General features: G+C 49.2%; 1 protein-coding gene across 4 annotated transcripts in view; it reads right to left on the bottom strand.

The window, feature by feature from the left end:
- Slc9a8 (solute carrier family 9 member A8) overlaps positions 1-14,519 on the bottom strand; it is a 67,397-nt gene that overhangs the window by 37,724 nt on the left and 15,154 nt on the right. For 3 of the 4 annotated variants that reach the window (XM_075963131.1, XM_075963133.1, XM_075963134.1), the window contains 6 exons: positions 13,906-13,986; positions 10,219-10,277; positions 9,363-9,446; positions 7,361-7,462; positions 6,381-6,415; positions 1,795-1,938 (listed from right to left, as the gene is read on the bottom strand). In XM_075963131.1, the coding sequence (XP_075819246.1) occupies positions 1,795-1,938; positions 6,381-6,415; positions 7,361-7,462; positions 9,363-9,446; positions 10,219-10,277; positions 13,906-13,986 (505 nt within the window). The remainder of the gene's footprint in view (positions 1-1,794; positions 1,939-6,380; positions 6,416-7,360; positions 7,463-9,362; positions 9,447-10,218; positions 10,278-13,905; positions 13,987-14,519) is intronic. The other variant, XM_075963132.1, reaches the window with a different exon arrangement.

The following is a 14,519-nucleotide window of genomic DNA, read 5'->3' as shown; positions in this document are numbered from 1 at the left end:
GAGGACAGTGAGAGGACAGTGAGAGGACAGTGAGAGGACAGTGAGGACAGTGAGAGGACAGTGAGAGGACAGTGAGGACAGTGAGAGGACAGTGAGGACAGTGAGAGGACAGTGAGGACAGTGAGAGGACAGTGAGAGGACAGTGAGAGGACAGTGAGAGGACAGTGAGAGGAGAGTGAGGACAGTGAGAGGACAGTGAGGACAGTGAGAGGACAGTGAGAGGACAGTGAGAGGACAGTGAGAGGACAGTGAGGACAGTGAGAGGACAGTGAGGACAGTGAGAGGACAGTGAGAGGACAGTGAGGACAGTGAGAGGACAGTGAGAGGACAGTGAGATGACAGTGAGAGGACAGTGAGAGGACAGTGAGGACAGTGAGAGGACAGTGAGGACAGTGAGAGGACAGTGAGAGGACAGTGAGAGGACAGTGAGAGGACAGTGAGAGGACAGTGAGAGGAGAGTGAGGACAGTGAGGACAGTGAGAGGACAGTGAGAGGACAGTGAGAGGGCAGTGGTGACATGACAGTACAGGAAATGATGATACCCTAGACAGTTTTTGTTTTATTTTATTTTGAGACTGTGTTTCTCAGTATAGCCTGGCTGTCCTGGAACTTACTCAGTAGATCAGGCTGGCCTCGAACTCAGAGATCTGTCTGCCTCTGCCCCCGAGTGCTAAGACTAGAGGTGTGAGTCACTAAGCCCAGTGACTTTGAACTCTCTACCCTCTTACCTCCACTTTAAGGATAATAACTGTGTGCCAACATTTTCTACCTTTTTATGAGGAATATGTATTAGCCTTAGAATAACAGAACATTCTGACGTCTGGCTCTGTTTTAAGGTAGGAGGAGGACTTCCTGTACCTGAGCACTGCTTGGCAAGTCCTGCCTGCAGCAACTGGTGAAGAGGTGACTTCATAAGAACAGGGCAGGGCTAGAGGAGCTGGCTGCCTCTCAAATGGCGGGCGTTGCATTTACCCACCTAGTCAGTCCTTCAGTTCAAGGTGAGGCCAAGGCCATATTGCCATCACATTATAACGAGGGATATAATCTGTTGGGGAGCTCAGAGAGGCAGAGAGTCACATGGCTGGGTGGAGTCAACAGGAAAACCTGTGCTTTGCCTTGCAACATGTCAGATCTCAGATTCCAACAAAGGCAGCAACCCCGGGAAAATGAAAACTTTCATTTTTCAACCTCATGTGGTGGAGCAGGACTCTTATCCTGGCACATGAGAGGTGGAGGCAGGAGGAACAGCAGGTCACAGTCATCCTTGGCTACATAGTCAATCTGAGGCTAGCCTGGGCTACATGAGACTTTATCTCACAGCTGGAGGAAGCTGAACAGATGGCTCAGCAGTTAGAGGATTCTGGTTTGATTCTCAGCACCCACACTGCAGTTCACAATCACTTGGAACTCCACTTCTGCCCTCTGTAAGCTGTTGGTCTCTATGGAGCTGGACATGGCACCACGGCCTCTTACAGGGTTGAGCAAGCCCGCAACATTGGCCCACATGGCATTCACTACTTCAGCAATGCTGCCTGAACACTAATCCCTCACTTGGCTGCTACTGGTCATCAAGGGAGCATACCACAGACCTACTGCAAAAGAGGCTATGAGGTACAACCTGGGATGTCACCTCTGAGAAGCCCTTCCAGGATGCTGAGAAACACAGACACACCTCCCTTCAGCAGCCTGGCTGAGACACAGTCGATGCAGAGGCAGTAGAGAGCCGATCACATGGGACTAACCTCTGTACTGGCGTCAGAGTGGTGCTGGGACCTTCCACTCTCTCCTACTTACTTGGTTAGGACAATGGAGACTGCATCGTTGAGAATGCTTTCTCCAAACACCAGCATGTTGAGCACAGGGTCCACGTGCAGTGCATTGAAAATTGCGATAGTGGCTACTGGGTCAACCGCAGATATCAGGGAGCCAAATGCAAAACTGCAAGGAGAAAAGCAAGGCAGATTCTGTAAAGCATGGTGCTGGGTCCACACAGATGCGCTCTGGACGTGATGCTGAGACGGCAGCTGAAGGGCCAGGAGAGAGGGTGGGCTTTCCCACCGACCCCTGCCTAGCACAGGAGCGGGGAAGCTTAGACACAGTGCTGAGAGTGCCTGCATCCCAGCAGCAGTGCTGTACTCTGTTCTGGCCAACGCTGTCCAGAAGACTGCTTACCCTAGCACACACTGCCCAGCTTTCTCAGCCAGAAAATCATATAAACAGTAGGCTTTGACCGCTGTTCTACCACCAGGTCAACTGTGCCAATTGTGCCCAAGATCAGCCTCCACTTAGATTTGCAATATCCAAGAAGGTGCCCAAAGCAAGCAGCCACCAGAGGATGCAGCCCGGGCTGCTGACTGGAAGTTGGGCCCTCAGGTTTCACAGGTAGCGCTTGATTATAAGGTCCAATGCCCAAATACTGGTCATCCGCCGACCAGGTTTTCAGCCCTTAGGGCTCACCAGTTAACATTTCCTTAGCATGTGGGATCTGGCCCCAAGCCCTTCACCACTGATTGTCTAGCTCAGAGCCAGTGCCTCTGGCCTTGAGGGAGGGTGTAGCAATAAGCAAGGCCCAGGTCAACTTAGGAAGCACAATGTTGACTGGGTTACAGTGCTTGCTAAGCATGCTGGAGGCCCTCGGTTTGATCCCAAGCATCACAAAACAGCTGAGGGTACACATTTGTAACCCCAGCACTTGGGAGATATCACCCACAGGGACATCAAGGAAGATGAATAGCTCAACTGTGTCAAAGGAGGCCACAGTGGGCTGTGCTCTGCAGGAGTCTTGTATGAAGTGCATTAGACACAGTCTCTGGTCTTACTGCCCAACACCCACAGCCTCTGGGTGCTGTCTTCTCACTTTCTAGGGAGTGGGTACAGTGCACAAGGTTGGACCAGTTTTGCCAGGTCACTAGGAGCGGACTGACCCTAAGTGAAGAGTGCCTGGAGCTGTCTGTGCTCCACGTGAGGTGGACACCAGTGAGTGGAGAGCTGGTCTGAGACCCCTGAGAGGAGAGTGTCCTGGAGGGTGCTGGGCTAGGGCCATCATGCTTGAGACACTTCAGCCCTATGAGCCAACAACCATTTTTGATGTGAACTTCATTCCTACTGGGTTGCAGGTACACAGAGAGATGCCTGCCCAAGGTACTTTGTTAGTTACTGCAGCCTCTTAACCAGAACTCTGGGATCAGGGCCCACAGGCATGGCTGGGGAGGGATGGACAGAGGGAGCGCTAACACAGATCCTGGAGATGAAGGCCAGGAGGAGCTGTAGGTGCAGGTGCTCACTACACAGGGTCTCGATGTTTGAGTCATATTCTTCAGAATACAAAACTGGGGCCATGCCTTGTGGAAAAGCCAGCACAGGACAGTGGTGCTTGCAGGGAACTCAGTTGGTAAGGGTTGACCATGAGCCCCGAGGCCTCAAAAGGCCTGGGTCTGGCCAGCAGTGGTTCCACATCCACCGTTAGGACCCAGTCCTCGAAAGGCTTCAAGCAACTGGCTCAAGCTAAAACCATGCTCTTTTATTCTCTCCCTCAGAGTTAGTGACACCAACCAAACATGGAAAGATGGACGGGTGAGACTTGGGGAGGAGCGGGGACAAGCTGGAGAGCTGCTGCCATCTACTAACGGCTAACTCTCGCCAGCAGAGATATCTGTGGCCGGGCCCATACCATGAGCCATGGCTGTATTCTCAGAATAGCAGAGGTGAGACAAGCAGCCTGTGGGTCTGTGGTGTTGTCAACACTCAAAAACTGGAGCAATGGGCTGGGCGTGGCACAACATTAATGCCAGACAGAGGCAGCGAACCTCCTCCATAAGTTCCAGTTCAAGGCCAGCCTGAAGTATAAAGTGACTTCTAGGTCAGCCAGGGCTACATAGTGGGGTGTTCTGTCTCAAAAAGCAAACAGTAAAACTGAAGCAAGGTATGGTGGCATACATTTATAATCCCAGCACTTGATCAGAAATTCAAGGTAATCCTTAGCTACACAGAAGGTTTGAGGTCAGTCTGGGCTACATGATGCTCTACATGACAACATCAAAAACCACCTAAAAAAAGAAGCCAACAAAAACAAAATTGGAAAAGTCCCGGGAAACACCTATAACTTGGCTTTCTAAAATCCACACTCTGTGTATGTTTATCTGTGTGTGGGGGGAAAGGAGAGAGAGGGGGAAGGAGAGGGAAAGGAAGAAAGGAAGGAGAGAGGGGGAAGAAGAAGGGGAGGGGGGGGAGAGAGAGACAGACAGAAACTGACTTCCTTTTGGCTAATAAGTATATTTATTTATTTATTTGCTTGTTTGTTTGTTTATATTATTTTTTTCCCCAAGACAGGGTTTCTCTGTATAACAGCTCTGGCTATCCTGGAACTCTCTGATTAGACTGGCTGCAAATTCGCAGAAATCTACCTCTCTGGAGTGCCGGGATTAAAGGCATGGTCACTATGTCCGTTCTAAAGGTTCTGTAAAGCAGAGCAGCAGCACATACATGTAGCACCTGCCTAGCACATGAGGTCCTGGGTTCTACCCCCAGCACAGAAAAACTATTTTAAAAAAAAAGATTTATCTATTTATTATGTATATAGTGTTCTGGCATATATGCCTGCAGCCCAGAAGAGGGCATCAGATCTCACTACCGATGGCTGTGAGCCACCATATGGTTGCTGGGAATTGAACTCAGGACCTCTGGAAGAGCAGTCAGTGCTCTTAACCTCTGAGCCGTCTCTCCAGCCCCCAAAAAACTTTTTAAACATTTAGTAACTGCAGGCCATGTGTCCACATGGCGATCAGGAGGAGCTGAGGAGTGCTGTCCCTTGCAGTAGGCTGTGGCCACCATCAGACCTCCATTACCCTGGTCACTTCCCTCTGTTAAAGTTCTGCGGTCCTATACAGCAGTCTCTATCCAATGCACAGAGCGTCCAACAGAAAGGGGCGCATCTGCACAGGGGGAGGCTGGCTGGAGGTCTACCCACTCAGCCAAAAGTATTGCTTTTGTCTCTCCACCCAAATGTCCAACTTCTGGCTTTAACTTCATTCTAGACAATGATCAACACTGCTTCTTCACAAGTATCCCCAAAAGCAGGCAGAGCCCACACCTTCCTTAATGCCAAGAGTGTTCTGGTCCTTTCCTTTCCTTTTCCCTTCCCTTTCCTTTCCTTTCCAGCACACCTAGAAAATACCAGGGCCTGGTTCTACTGTACTTCAGGCTCCTCCTGTAGGAAGGTGATTCCGGCTGCTTGGCTATGTATCAAACTTTCTGGGCTGCTCACTCCTCTGTAATCCCGACATTTGGAAGGCTAAGGCATGAGGACTGCCTCAAGTTTGGGGGCCAGCCTGGGCTACATATTGAGTTCCAGAGCAACCTGGGCTATAGAATAAGACCTTGTCACAAACAAACAAGGAATACTTTTTCTTTTTTTAAACAACAAAAGCTCCAATTCTCCTGCCTAGGGTAGGTGAAGGATGGGCACTGGGGACCAAGCTTGTTATCAGTGGCTCATTTCTATGAACAGGTTCTGAGGCTCTGGTCCAGGGTGCTACACTGTAGCTAAAGTCTGACATTCTCAGTTCACAGGAATGATCTAGAACTGACTACTTGGCTTTCTTCCTCAGCTCCCCACTCGGCCACTGATAGGTGCTAAGAGTGGACACAGGGACACAGGGCAAGGCACAATCCAGACTTCTCAACTGCACTGAGCTAGGGTCCTTCTGGAACTCTAGATCTGGTGTCTTCTGGGATGCGGCTGCCCAAGCTGCTGCTCCCTGAGCGGGTTAAGAAGATTTTAAGAGCCTCCTGAGCAGAAGGTCACTGCAGTGTCTTCTGGAGTGGCTTCAGACTGAGAAGACGTCCATCCCAAGGCCAGACTACCTGCTTCCACTAGTCCTGGTGGGAATTCCAGAGTCACTCTCTCCCATTCCATACTTATTAGGAAGGCAACCTCCTTCCACAATGGCTATAAAGAAAACTGAGGGTTTTGTTTGTTTGCTTTTACAGTGTTGGGGACTAAACCCAGGGCCTCATAAGTGGCAGGCCAGGGCTCTGCCACTGAGCTATACATACATTCCCAGCTCTGAAGACAATTCCTAATGGAAGGACAGAGTATATGATGTGACTGGGATACGGGTGGGTAGTTAACTGGCCAGTCATTCCCTCCAAAGAGATCAATCATTTCAATCAACCATGTTGTGACCAGGGATCTTCAAAAGTCTCAATATAATTTTGATTCATTTCAGAGATAATTAATTCAGAATAAATTCTATACTGAAAACAATGGCAAGTCAGGCAGAGGGAAGAGAGGAAAGGACCACACCCAGGAAGCCACGTGCAAAAAATGTCCCAGGCCTGAACAGCAGTTGCATGAAAAAATTACAGTGTGAAAGATTTACCTGTCTGTCATGTTGAGTTTAAAGATTACATCAGCCTGTAAAATAAAACACACAAACACACAGACACACACAAAAAAATTCCCTGGAGAACAGCCAAGAAAATGTCCATCAGTGCTTTCTTATCAACTAATAAGGACATTATCTTCAGTCCCCACTGAAAGGAAACCCCAAAGGGCTGCTGTGAGCATACATGGGCACCTAGACCCAAAGATGGGCACAATTCTCCTTCTTCTAGCCTGGCAGCTATGATTCTCTGCTCGAAAGGGGGCTTCCCTTGACCCCGAGGGAACACAGAGAAGGCAAACATCTAGGAAAGCTGCACGGCACACTTGATCTTGGCTGTTGAGTCAGCCATGAAGGTAACACAGTCAGCAGGAATAGGCTGTGGCTACCAAGAGAAACAGCAGCCACATGGACAGCAATCCGCTGTATCCTCAGCTTGGTCTGTTCTCAGCACCGGGTGGCTCCGCTTTCTGTACACGACACAAAAACGGGTGCTGCACAGCACACACCGTGAAGGTCTGAGTGCCACCTTCCGAGGCTTTCGTTCTAGCTGAAGTAAACTAATGTGAAGCCCAAAGCCTGGGCTGCTGCCTCATTGAAGGGCTCACAACGGCAAGGAGCATCCTGGGAACTGAGAGAACAGATTCATAGCCAGCTCTGGTTTAAAGGCAAATATTCACCCAAGAACAGCTTTCGGCCCTACTGCAGTTGCCCTGAGAACACAACTGCCATTGTATCATTTCAGGGTGCAGGACTGCACACTACTCTGCTTCATGGCATTCCAATGGAAAAGACTGGTTTGCAAGTAGAATCAAGTATCTGGGGGTGACTACAGTCCCCTCAATTCCAGATGCCCTAGACACATGCATGAGCGGGGACTTCTTCCAAGGAGGGCACACACTACCAGGCAGCTCCTGCCCCACCCTGCACTACCCTCCAATAGAAGATCTTCAAGGTCATCGGGGTGCTTTGCTTACCTGACCCAGAAAGTAAATTCCTCCACCTACTACAAAAGCAGAGATAGCCGTTCCAAAGACAGCAAAGAGGGTGATGGAGCCGATGTTCTGAAAGAAGTTCCCCTGGGAAGGGGGAACAGAGGGACAAGAGGCCAACTGGTGAGCCAGGGAAGCCAAAATAGCCTTTTCCCAACTGTGCCTTCTCCAAGGATGGACTCTCCTACAAAGGTCAGGGCACCTCTGCCTGCCCTGCTGGCTGGAATCCCTGCCACCGTCTCCCGGCTTCCCTGTCTCACAGGTCCCTTATCCTGACCCAAGGCAAGAGCTAACCAGTCTCACCTGTTCCCAGTCCCTTTTCCTCTACTGTGTACTGCTTCCAGAGTAATCTGCAAAAGCTCAGTCTGATGGTGCTGCCTCTGCCTTGATTGCCACTTGCACTTGAGATGCCAGTGAGCCCCAACCCTAGCTGAACCTGGGAAGGCTTGTGCCTTCCTGAATCAGCATGCCTGTTGCCTGGGTCCCAGTCACAGGGGTGTGCCCTGAAACCTCCTGCAGAGCAGTCTTCCCTGGGCCTGCTCCCCCCCCCCCCACCTCCACTGGCTCTCATAAGGGATCTGGCTGTGTTCTTTCAATGCCAGCTGCACTGCAGCGCTCACTTATGTAAAGCTGACTGACAAGTGCCTTTCTGAAAGGGCTGAAGGTTCAGGAGGAACAATGACATCAGTCATATGGATGATGCTCAATTCACAGGTGTGGAAAGAATAAATCCACACTATCACAGTTTTCTTTTATTCAATTAAAAGGTGCATTCTGAAGTCACCTAAACTCAAAGATCAGAACAATAGTCAGTGTTAGGTACCAAAGAAACCTGGGACAAAGGCTGAGTGCCTATTACCACATCAAAGCAGAAGCTGACTGCCAGGCTCTTCAGCATCACAAACACCTGTTACAGGCTCCTCCCAGCACTTCTCACCCCGTCCCTGAGCTCCCCTTCCCTCCCCCCACTTCTCTTTCTTCAGCCATTTGGCTACAGGCTCTGGGCTCTGCTCTTGGATCTCCCTTGATCAGCTTGCCCCTCTCTCGCTCCCCCTTTTTCTCTCCTCTCGTGACCCTGTCTATTCTGCTAGTCATGGTCGGTCTGGACCTTTCTTGATGCCTCTGGCTGTCCTCTCCCTCATATTTAAAGGCCTTCTCCTTAACCATACCTAGGAGGGGCCATGCCCTCACTTTCACTCAGTCAGAAAGACCTTTATGCTGTATTAGCAGCATGAAATAGGCAGAAGTCTCGGCTGGGGCAGGGCTAAACTGTAAAGTGCTTGCCTCGCATGCATGAAGCCTTGGGTTACCCCAGCACTGCACACACCAGGTGCTGGGACATATGCCTGTAATCCTAGCACCTGGGAGGTGTAAGCAGGAGGATCAGAAGTGCAAGGTCATTCTCAGCCGCATGGAAAGTGCCAGGCCTGCCTGGGCTACGTGAGACCCTAACTCTAAAGAACCTAAACCATAAAAGAGAAAGTATTTCAGTTCTGGCAGCATGGAAGTTCCGACATTTCCACACAAGAAGGAAATGAAGCTATTAGACCCTCACAGGCTCCACTTAGGAGGCATCAAGGGTTTCAGTGACCAAGACTTCTGCTCCTTGTTACTAGGGTCAGGTTTACTTCAAGAGTAGCCTCTGGGGTGGGGGTGGGAGTAGAAATGGTTTAAAGTTAAGAGGATGTACTGTGGCTTTTAATCCTACCACCCAGGCAGCAGAGACAAAGTGAGGTCCAGGCTAACCAGGACCACACAGTGAGATCTTATCTCAAAAAAAAAAAAAGGGGGGGTGGGCCTTCTGCTCCTGTAGCCTGCTGCACCCTGTCATGGCCGCCAACCTTCAAACTGCTGCCCCAGAAGCTCAGACTGTGTGAAGGATCAGCATGTCAGTCAGTTCTTCCCCAGGCACGAGGGTTCACTGCGGTTAAAGTTACTGAACTCGAAGGAGCACCCCACCCCCACCTAAGCTCCAGGTGAACCTTACCTTGTGCAGTGAATATCCTGACTCAAAGATGATGGGTGGGAGCAAGAGAAGGAAAAACATGTTGGGGCGAAACATTTCTTCTTCCTATGAAGTCAAAAAGGGAGACGCTCAGGAGTGCGAGTGCATAACCATGAGACCTAGCTATCAGTCCCCACAATAGAGCAAGTATTCTTAACCACAGTCATCTCTCCACCCACACCCCCTTGGGTCTTTTCAAACCCTAAGTATTCACAAGCACCTTAATCTGTAGCTCAGGCTACAGTACTAGGTTCTGCCCCTGGAGTACCCGACTTCATCTGCATCTAATCAACTTAGAAAAACAAATATAGGCTATAGGGGTACAGCTCAGTGGTGAAGTCCATGCTTAGCATGCTCAAGGCCCTGAGTTCCATCCTCAGCACCACATTAAACGAATGATCGCCCAGTAGGGTCCATGGCATTCACCTGTAGTCCCAGTTACTTGGGAGGCTGAGGCAGGAAGATCGACAATTCCTGGATATAGAGAGACCCTGTTTTGAAAGAAATAAACCAGGCCAAGTCTGGTGGCAACTCCTTTAATCTCAGCACTCAGGAGACAGAAGAATCTCTATCCCCGGCAATTAGGCAAAATAAAGATAGATGCATGCTTGGAATCCCAGCACCAGGGATGCAGAGACATGATGGTTTCTAGTTTCATGGCCTTCCCACCTGGCCTACATAATGAGTTCTAGGCCAGGAGAGACCTTTCTCAAAAAATAAGGTGGACAGCATCAGAGGAACATGTGACACCCAAGACTATTGGCCTCTGGTCTCCACACAAGTGCTCATGCATCCACACACACAATGACAAGCAGAGCTGTGATTATGTCAAACCTACCTTCCAATTTGCCAGCTTTTTAAACTCTATAATTTTTATAACTGCTCCCATGAGAATACCTAGAAGGGAAAAAAGCAAAGTTGAGTAGAAATACAGCCTAAGGTTGCCTGGCTGGACTGGGCAGTGCCCTAGACTGGGTGGTACCCACTAGAGCAGGCTGTCCTAGAGCTCTGCAGGTCCGGGTCTGAGAATAAGAACAGGAATTGCCAGGAAGTGGGGTAAATCACCGAGTTTCCCACTTATGTCTCAGGCAAACACACCACGGCAAAATTTAAGATACGTGGGGAGAAGAAAACTCTTGTCACTGCTATGCCAGGTGTGAGGGCTCACAGCTGGTCACCCTCTCAAGACCATCCAGTTTCAACGGAAAACAGCAGAAGGTTATAGGCCAGGCCCATCCTACACTGCTTAGTCTTAGTCCTGTCGTTCACAAATGGGGGTGGGGTGGAGGGGCTCAGCTGGTAAAGCCTGATGATGTGAGTTCTAACCCAGGACTCACTGCTACAAAGACACCGACTCCCAGAAGCTGTCCTCTGACCTGACGTGGCACAGCAGCAAGGGCACACAAACAACTGTTGGGTGTGGTTTACAGTGGAAGGCAGGTAGAGGTGAGCACAAGCTGGTTTAGAAACCGGCCTCAAACTGTAGCTAGGAGAGCCTTGAATCCTGATCCTTCTACCTCTGATTTTTGTTTGTTTGTTTTTCTTTATTTTCTGCAATGCTATTCAACTTTGTGCCCTCTTATTTTTTTAAAAAACACACGGGCAACAGTGATGCACACCTTTAATCCCACCTCAGGAGGCAGAAGCAGATGTATCTCTGTGAATTTGAGGCCAGCCTGGTCTACATAGAGAGTTCCAGGACAGCCTGGGCTACAAAGTGAGATTTTGTCTGGAAAAACAAACAAACAAAGCAAAATTATCAAGTCCATATGTTACCCATATATTCTCTTAGATATGGGGCCTTCTACCAGGGGCCATTCCCCTTTAAAAAGCCTGCCTTTCCCTCTCTCTTCCAGCAGCTGTGAGCTGTCTGGAAGGAGCAGAGATCAGCTGAGCTGCCTGGAAATGCCAGCTGTACCTGCTAAGCTGCAGCCCATGCTGGGGTAGGCTTTGGTGATGCTGCTGTCTTTGAGTCAGCTCTGCTCCTAAACACAGGGACAGCCAGACAGCTCTGAACCAGGACCAAGGAACCCTCTTAAGGATGTACAACTGGAACTGTTTTCTGGAGCAAGTAAAAAGACAGCTAGGCCTTCGCTCAAAGCACAGGAAAGTGGAAGGGGAAGTGCTTTTAAGTGTGGATGGAGGTCCTCTTAACACAAAAGGCCAATATGCGCTAAGTGATTAAGGCCACATATACCCAAGGGAACATGTCTGCTTCCTTTCAGCCTCCTTGGAGTTGTTTTTGGCACAAGAGTCAGACAGTCCTGAAGGAGCCACCTCAACATATGTGACACCATGCTCCAGCTGGAGAAGTCCATTTCCCATCATTTAAAAATTAGTTAATATATTTTATGGAGGAGTGGCATCCGTGCTATAGTGGAGCTCAGAGGACAACTTGAAGAAGTCAGTTGTTTCCTTCTACCCCGTGTGCAAGCTGAGGATTAAACTCAGGCTGAAGGCCTAGCAGCAAGCACTTTTACCCACTGAACCGTCTCACCAGCCCCAGGTTACAGAGGGCTGTCAGTTCAAGACAACAATAAACCAAGACTCCAGCCTTCCCATCTGTCCCATTGGACAGACTCAGTATTCTGGCTTTTGTCTTTGCGCCCTGTAATTGCAAGATGACTACAGTGTTCCAGGCATCACATCCCAAAGAAAGGGGGTGCTAACTTCTCTCACTTCTACCAGGAAGGAGAACCAAACCCCACCACCCTGGAACACGTCCCTTTGGCCCGACTGTCTTATCCCCTCAACCAATCAGAGCAAAGAAACATGTGATATCATGATAGCCAGGACTAAAACTATCTGAGCACCTCCTTCCTCCTTGGGCACCATGGCAAGATGCCTGATCAAAATGAGGATTCCATTGGCGCACACCTTTAATCCTAGCACATAGGAGGCAGAGGCTGGCAGATCTCTGAGTTTGGAGCCAGCCTGGTCTACAGAGGGAGTGCCAAGACAATCAGGGTTACACAGAGAAAACCTACCTCAAAAAACCAAAGGTGGGTGGGAATACTGCTTAGTGGGAGAGCATACACCTGCCTGTGGTGCCCTGGATTCAGTTCCCAGCAGCAAAAACCACGTACAAGATAGTTTTATTTCCAGGAACAAAACAAGTGGCAAAGGCTCTTGCCAGGCAGCCATGTCTGCCGAGAGCCTGAGGGCCAGTGCCGGAGTCAGGAGTCATAGCACCCACACTTAACAGTCTGTCTGTATACCTATGTGTGCATATGCCTACAAGTAGGTACTGGACCCACTGAAGTCACAGCCAGCTCTGAACCACATGATGTGGGTGTTGGGAACTCAACTGTGTGCCCCAAAAAAAGCAGCAAGTGTTCTTAACCACTGAGACATCTCTCTTGTCCCTAATTTTTAATTTTTTAAAAGATTCTTTTTTTTTAATTTTATGTGTGTTTTGTCTGCATATATGTCTGTACCACAAGCATGTCTGTTGTCTAAGGGCATCAGGTTCCCTGGATGGTTATGAGCTACCATATAAGTGCTGGGAACTGAATCCAGGCCTTCTGTAAAAGCAGCCAATGCTATTAACTGCTAAACCAATTTTTGCTCTTTTCCCCCACCCCAGACAGGGTAACCCTCTATGTAGCCCTAACTGTCCTATAACTTGATACATAGACCAGGCAGCTCTTGAACCAATATAGACCTGCCTGCCTCTGCTTCCTAAGTGTTAGGATTGAAGGTGTGCGCCCAGCTGAACATTTATTTATTTTTATTGGGCAAACAAGTGTTTTGTCCTCACATATGTCTGTGCATCACCTGTGTGCAGTGTTCTAAGAGGCCAGAAGAGGATGGCAAATCTCCTAGAACTAGAGTAGCAGGCAGTTCTGAGCTGCCATGTGGGTACTGGGAATTGAATCCAGATCCTGCGGAAGAGAAGCCTATGCTCTTAACTGCTAAGCCACCTCGCCAGTCCACTAATATTTATTCTTAATAACTGGTAAAACTATTCAGGAAAAGCCAGGCTGTGGCGGCACATGCCTTTAATCCCAGCACTCAGGAGGCACAGGCAAGTGAATCTCTGAGAGTTCAAGGCCAGCCTGGTCTAAAAGAACAGGCCTCCAAAACTACAAAGAAACCCTGTTTCAAAAAACCAAAAAGAAAAAACAAAACAAAACACCCCAGCTATTCAGGAAACTGTCCACTCCCTGAAGCAGCTTTTTAACCCCTTTCTGAAATGCCCCAGAAAGGGAGGGAGGCTCTGGTCTACAGGAGCCATTAGCCAGCTGTAAGGCCGGGGTCCTTCTAGCTCTAACTGTGACTTTGCAAGCTAAAGCCAGCCAACTTAGTGGAGCAGGACACTGTCAGGTGAGAAGCAGTAGGCCACAGAAAGATGGCTTTTCCATCATCTTTAGGGGGTCGGCACCCCTCTCAGATTCCTCCCTGCCCCCAACACACATTGTAAAATGGACTCTAAGGCCCTGTGGTGAACTGTGGAAAGGTGACCCCAAGAGAAAGAGTGTTATTGTGTACCAGTGCAGTGTTCTGGACTGCCAGTATCACTTACCTAGAGAAACGACAGCCACACTCTCAGGCAGGAAGTGCAGTCGGTACCGGATCAGCAGGTGCACCAGGATGATGCAGATGGCTGTGAGAGGCACAAGAACTGTGTAAAAGCCCCATCAGGTAAGAGACAGCAAGCTCAGGGCTTGCTAAATGTCAGCAAACAGACATTTGGCAAACAAACAATGACCAGTGGTCATATTTTTAGTGTCTTCTTCCTTTTTTTTTTTTAAACAACAATAGACTACTTGTAGAGTCTGTGAGATGGCTCAGCAGACAAAGGCATTTCTGATAAACCTGACAACCAGAGTTTGATTACCATGACCAACACGCAGGAGAGACTCTCTCCTTCTGAGGTCTGTCTCAGATTTCTTTCAGACCTCTGAGTGTACATTTGCTGCATATATACACACGCATGCATGATCTTTATTTTGTGTATACATGTGAGTGCCTACATGTATGTATGTGCGCCATGTGAACGCAATTCCCAATGGAGGCCAGAAGAGGGCACTAGATCCCCTAGAACTGAAGTTAGAAGTCACTGTGAGCCATTGTGTGGGTGCTGGGAATTTGAACTTCAGTCCTTTGCAAGAAATGCTCTTAACCACTGAGCCATCT

This window comes from Microtus pennsylvanicus, chromosome 2 (genome assembly GCF_037038515.1).
Source record: "Microtus pennsylvanicus isolate mMicPen1 chromosome 2, mMicPen1.hap1, whole genome shotgun sequence".
NCBI classification, from domain to species: domain Eukaryota; kingdom Metazoa; phylum Chordata; class Mammalia; order Rodentia; family Cricetidae; genus Microtus; species Microtus pennsylvanicus.
This window is presented reverse-complemented; position numbering and strand designations above follow the sequence as displayed.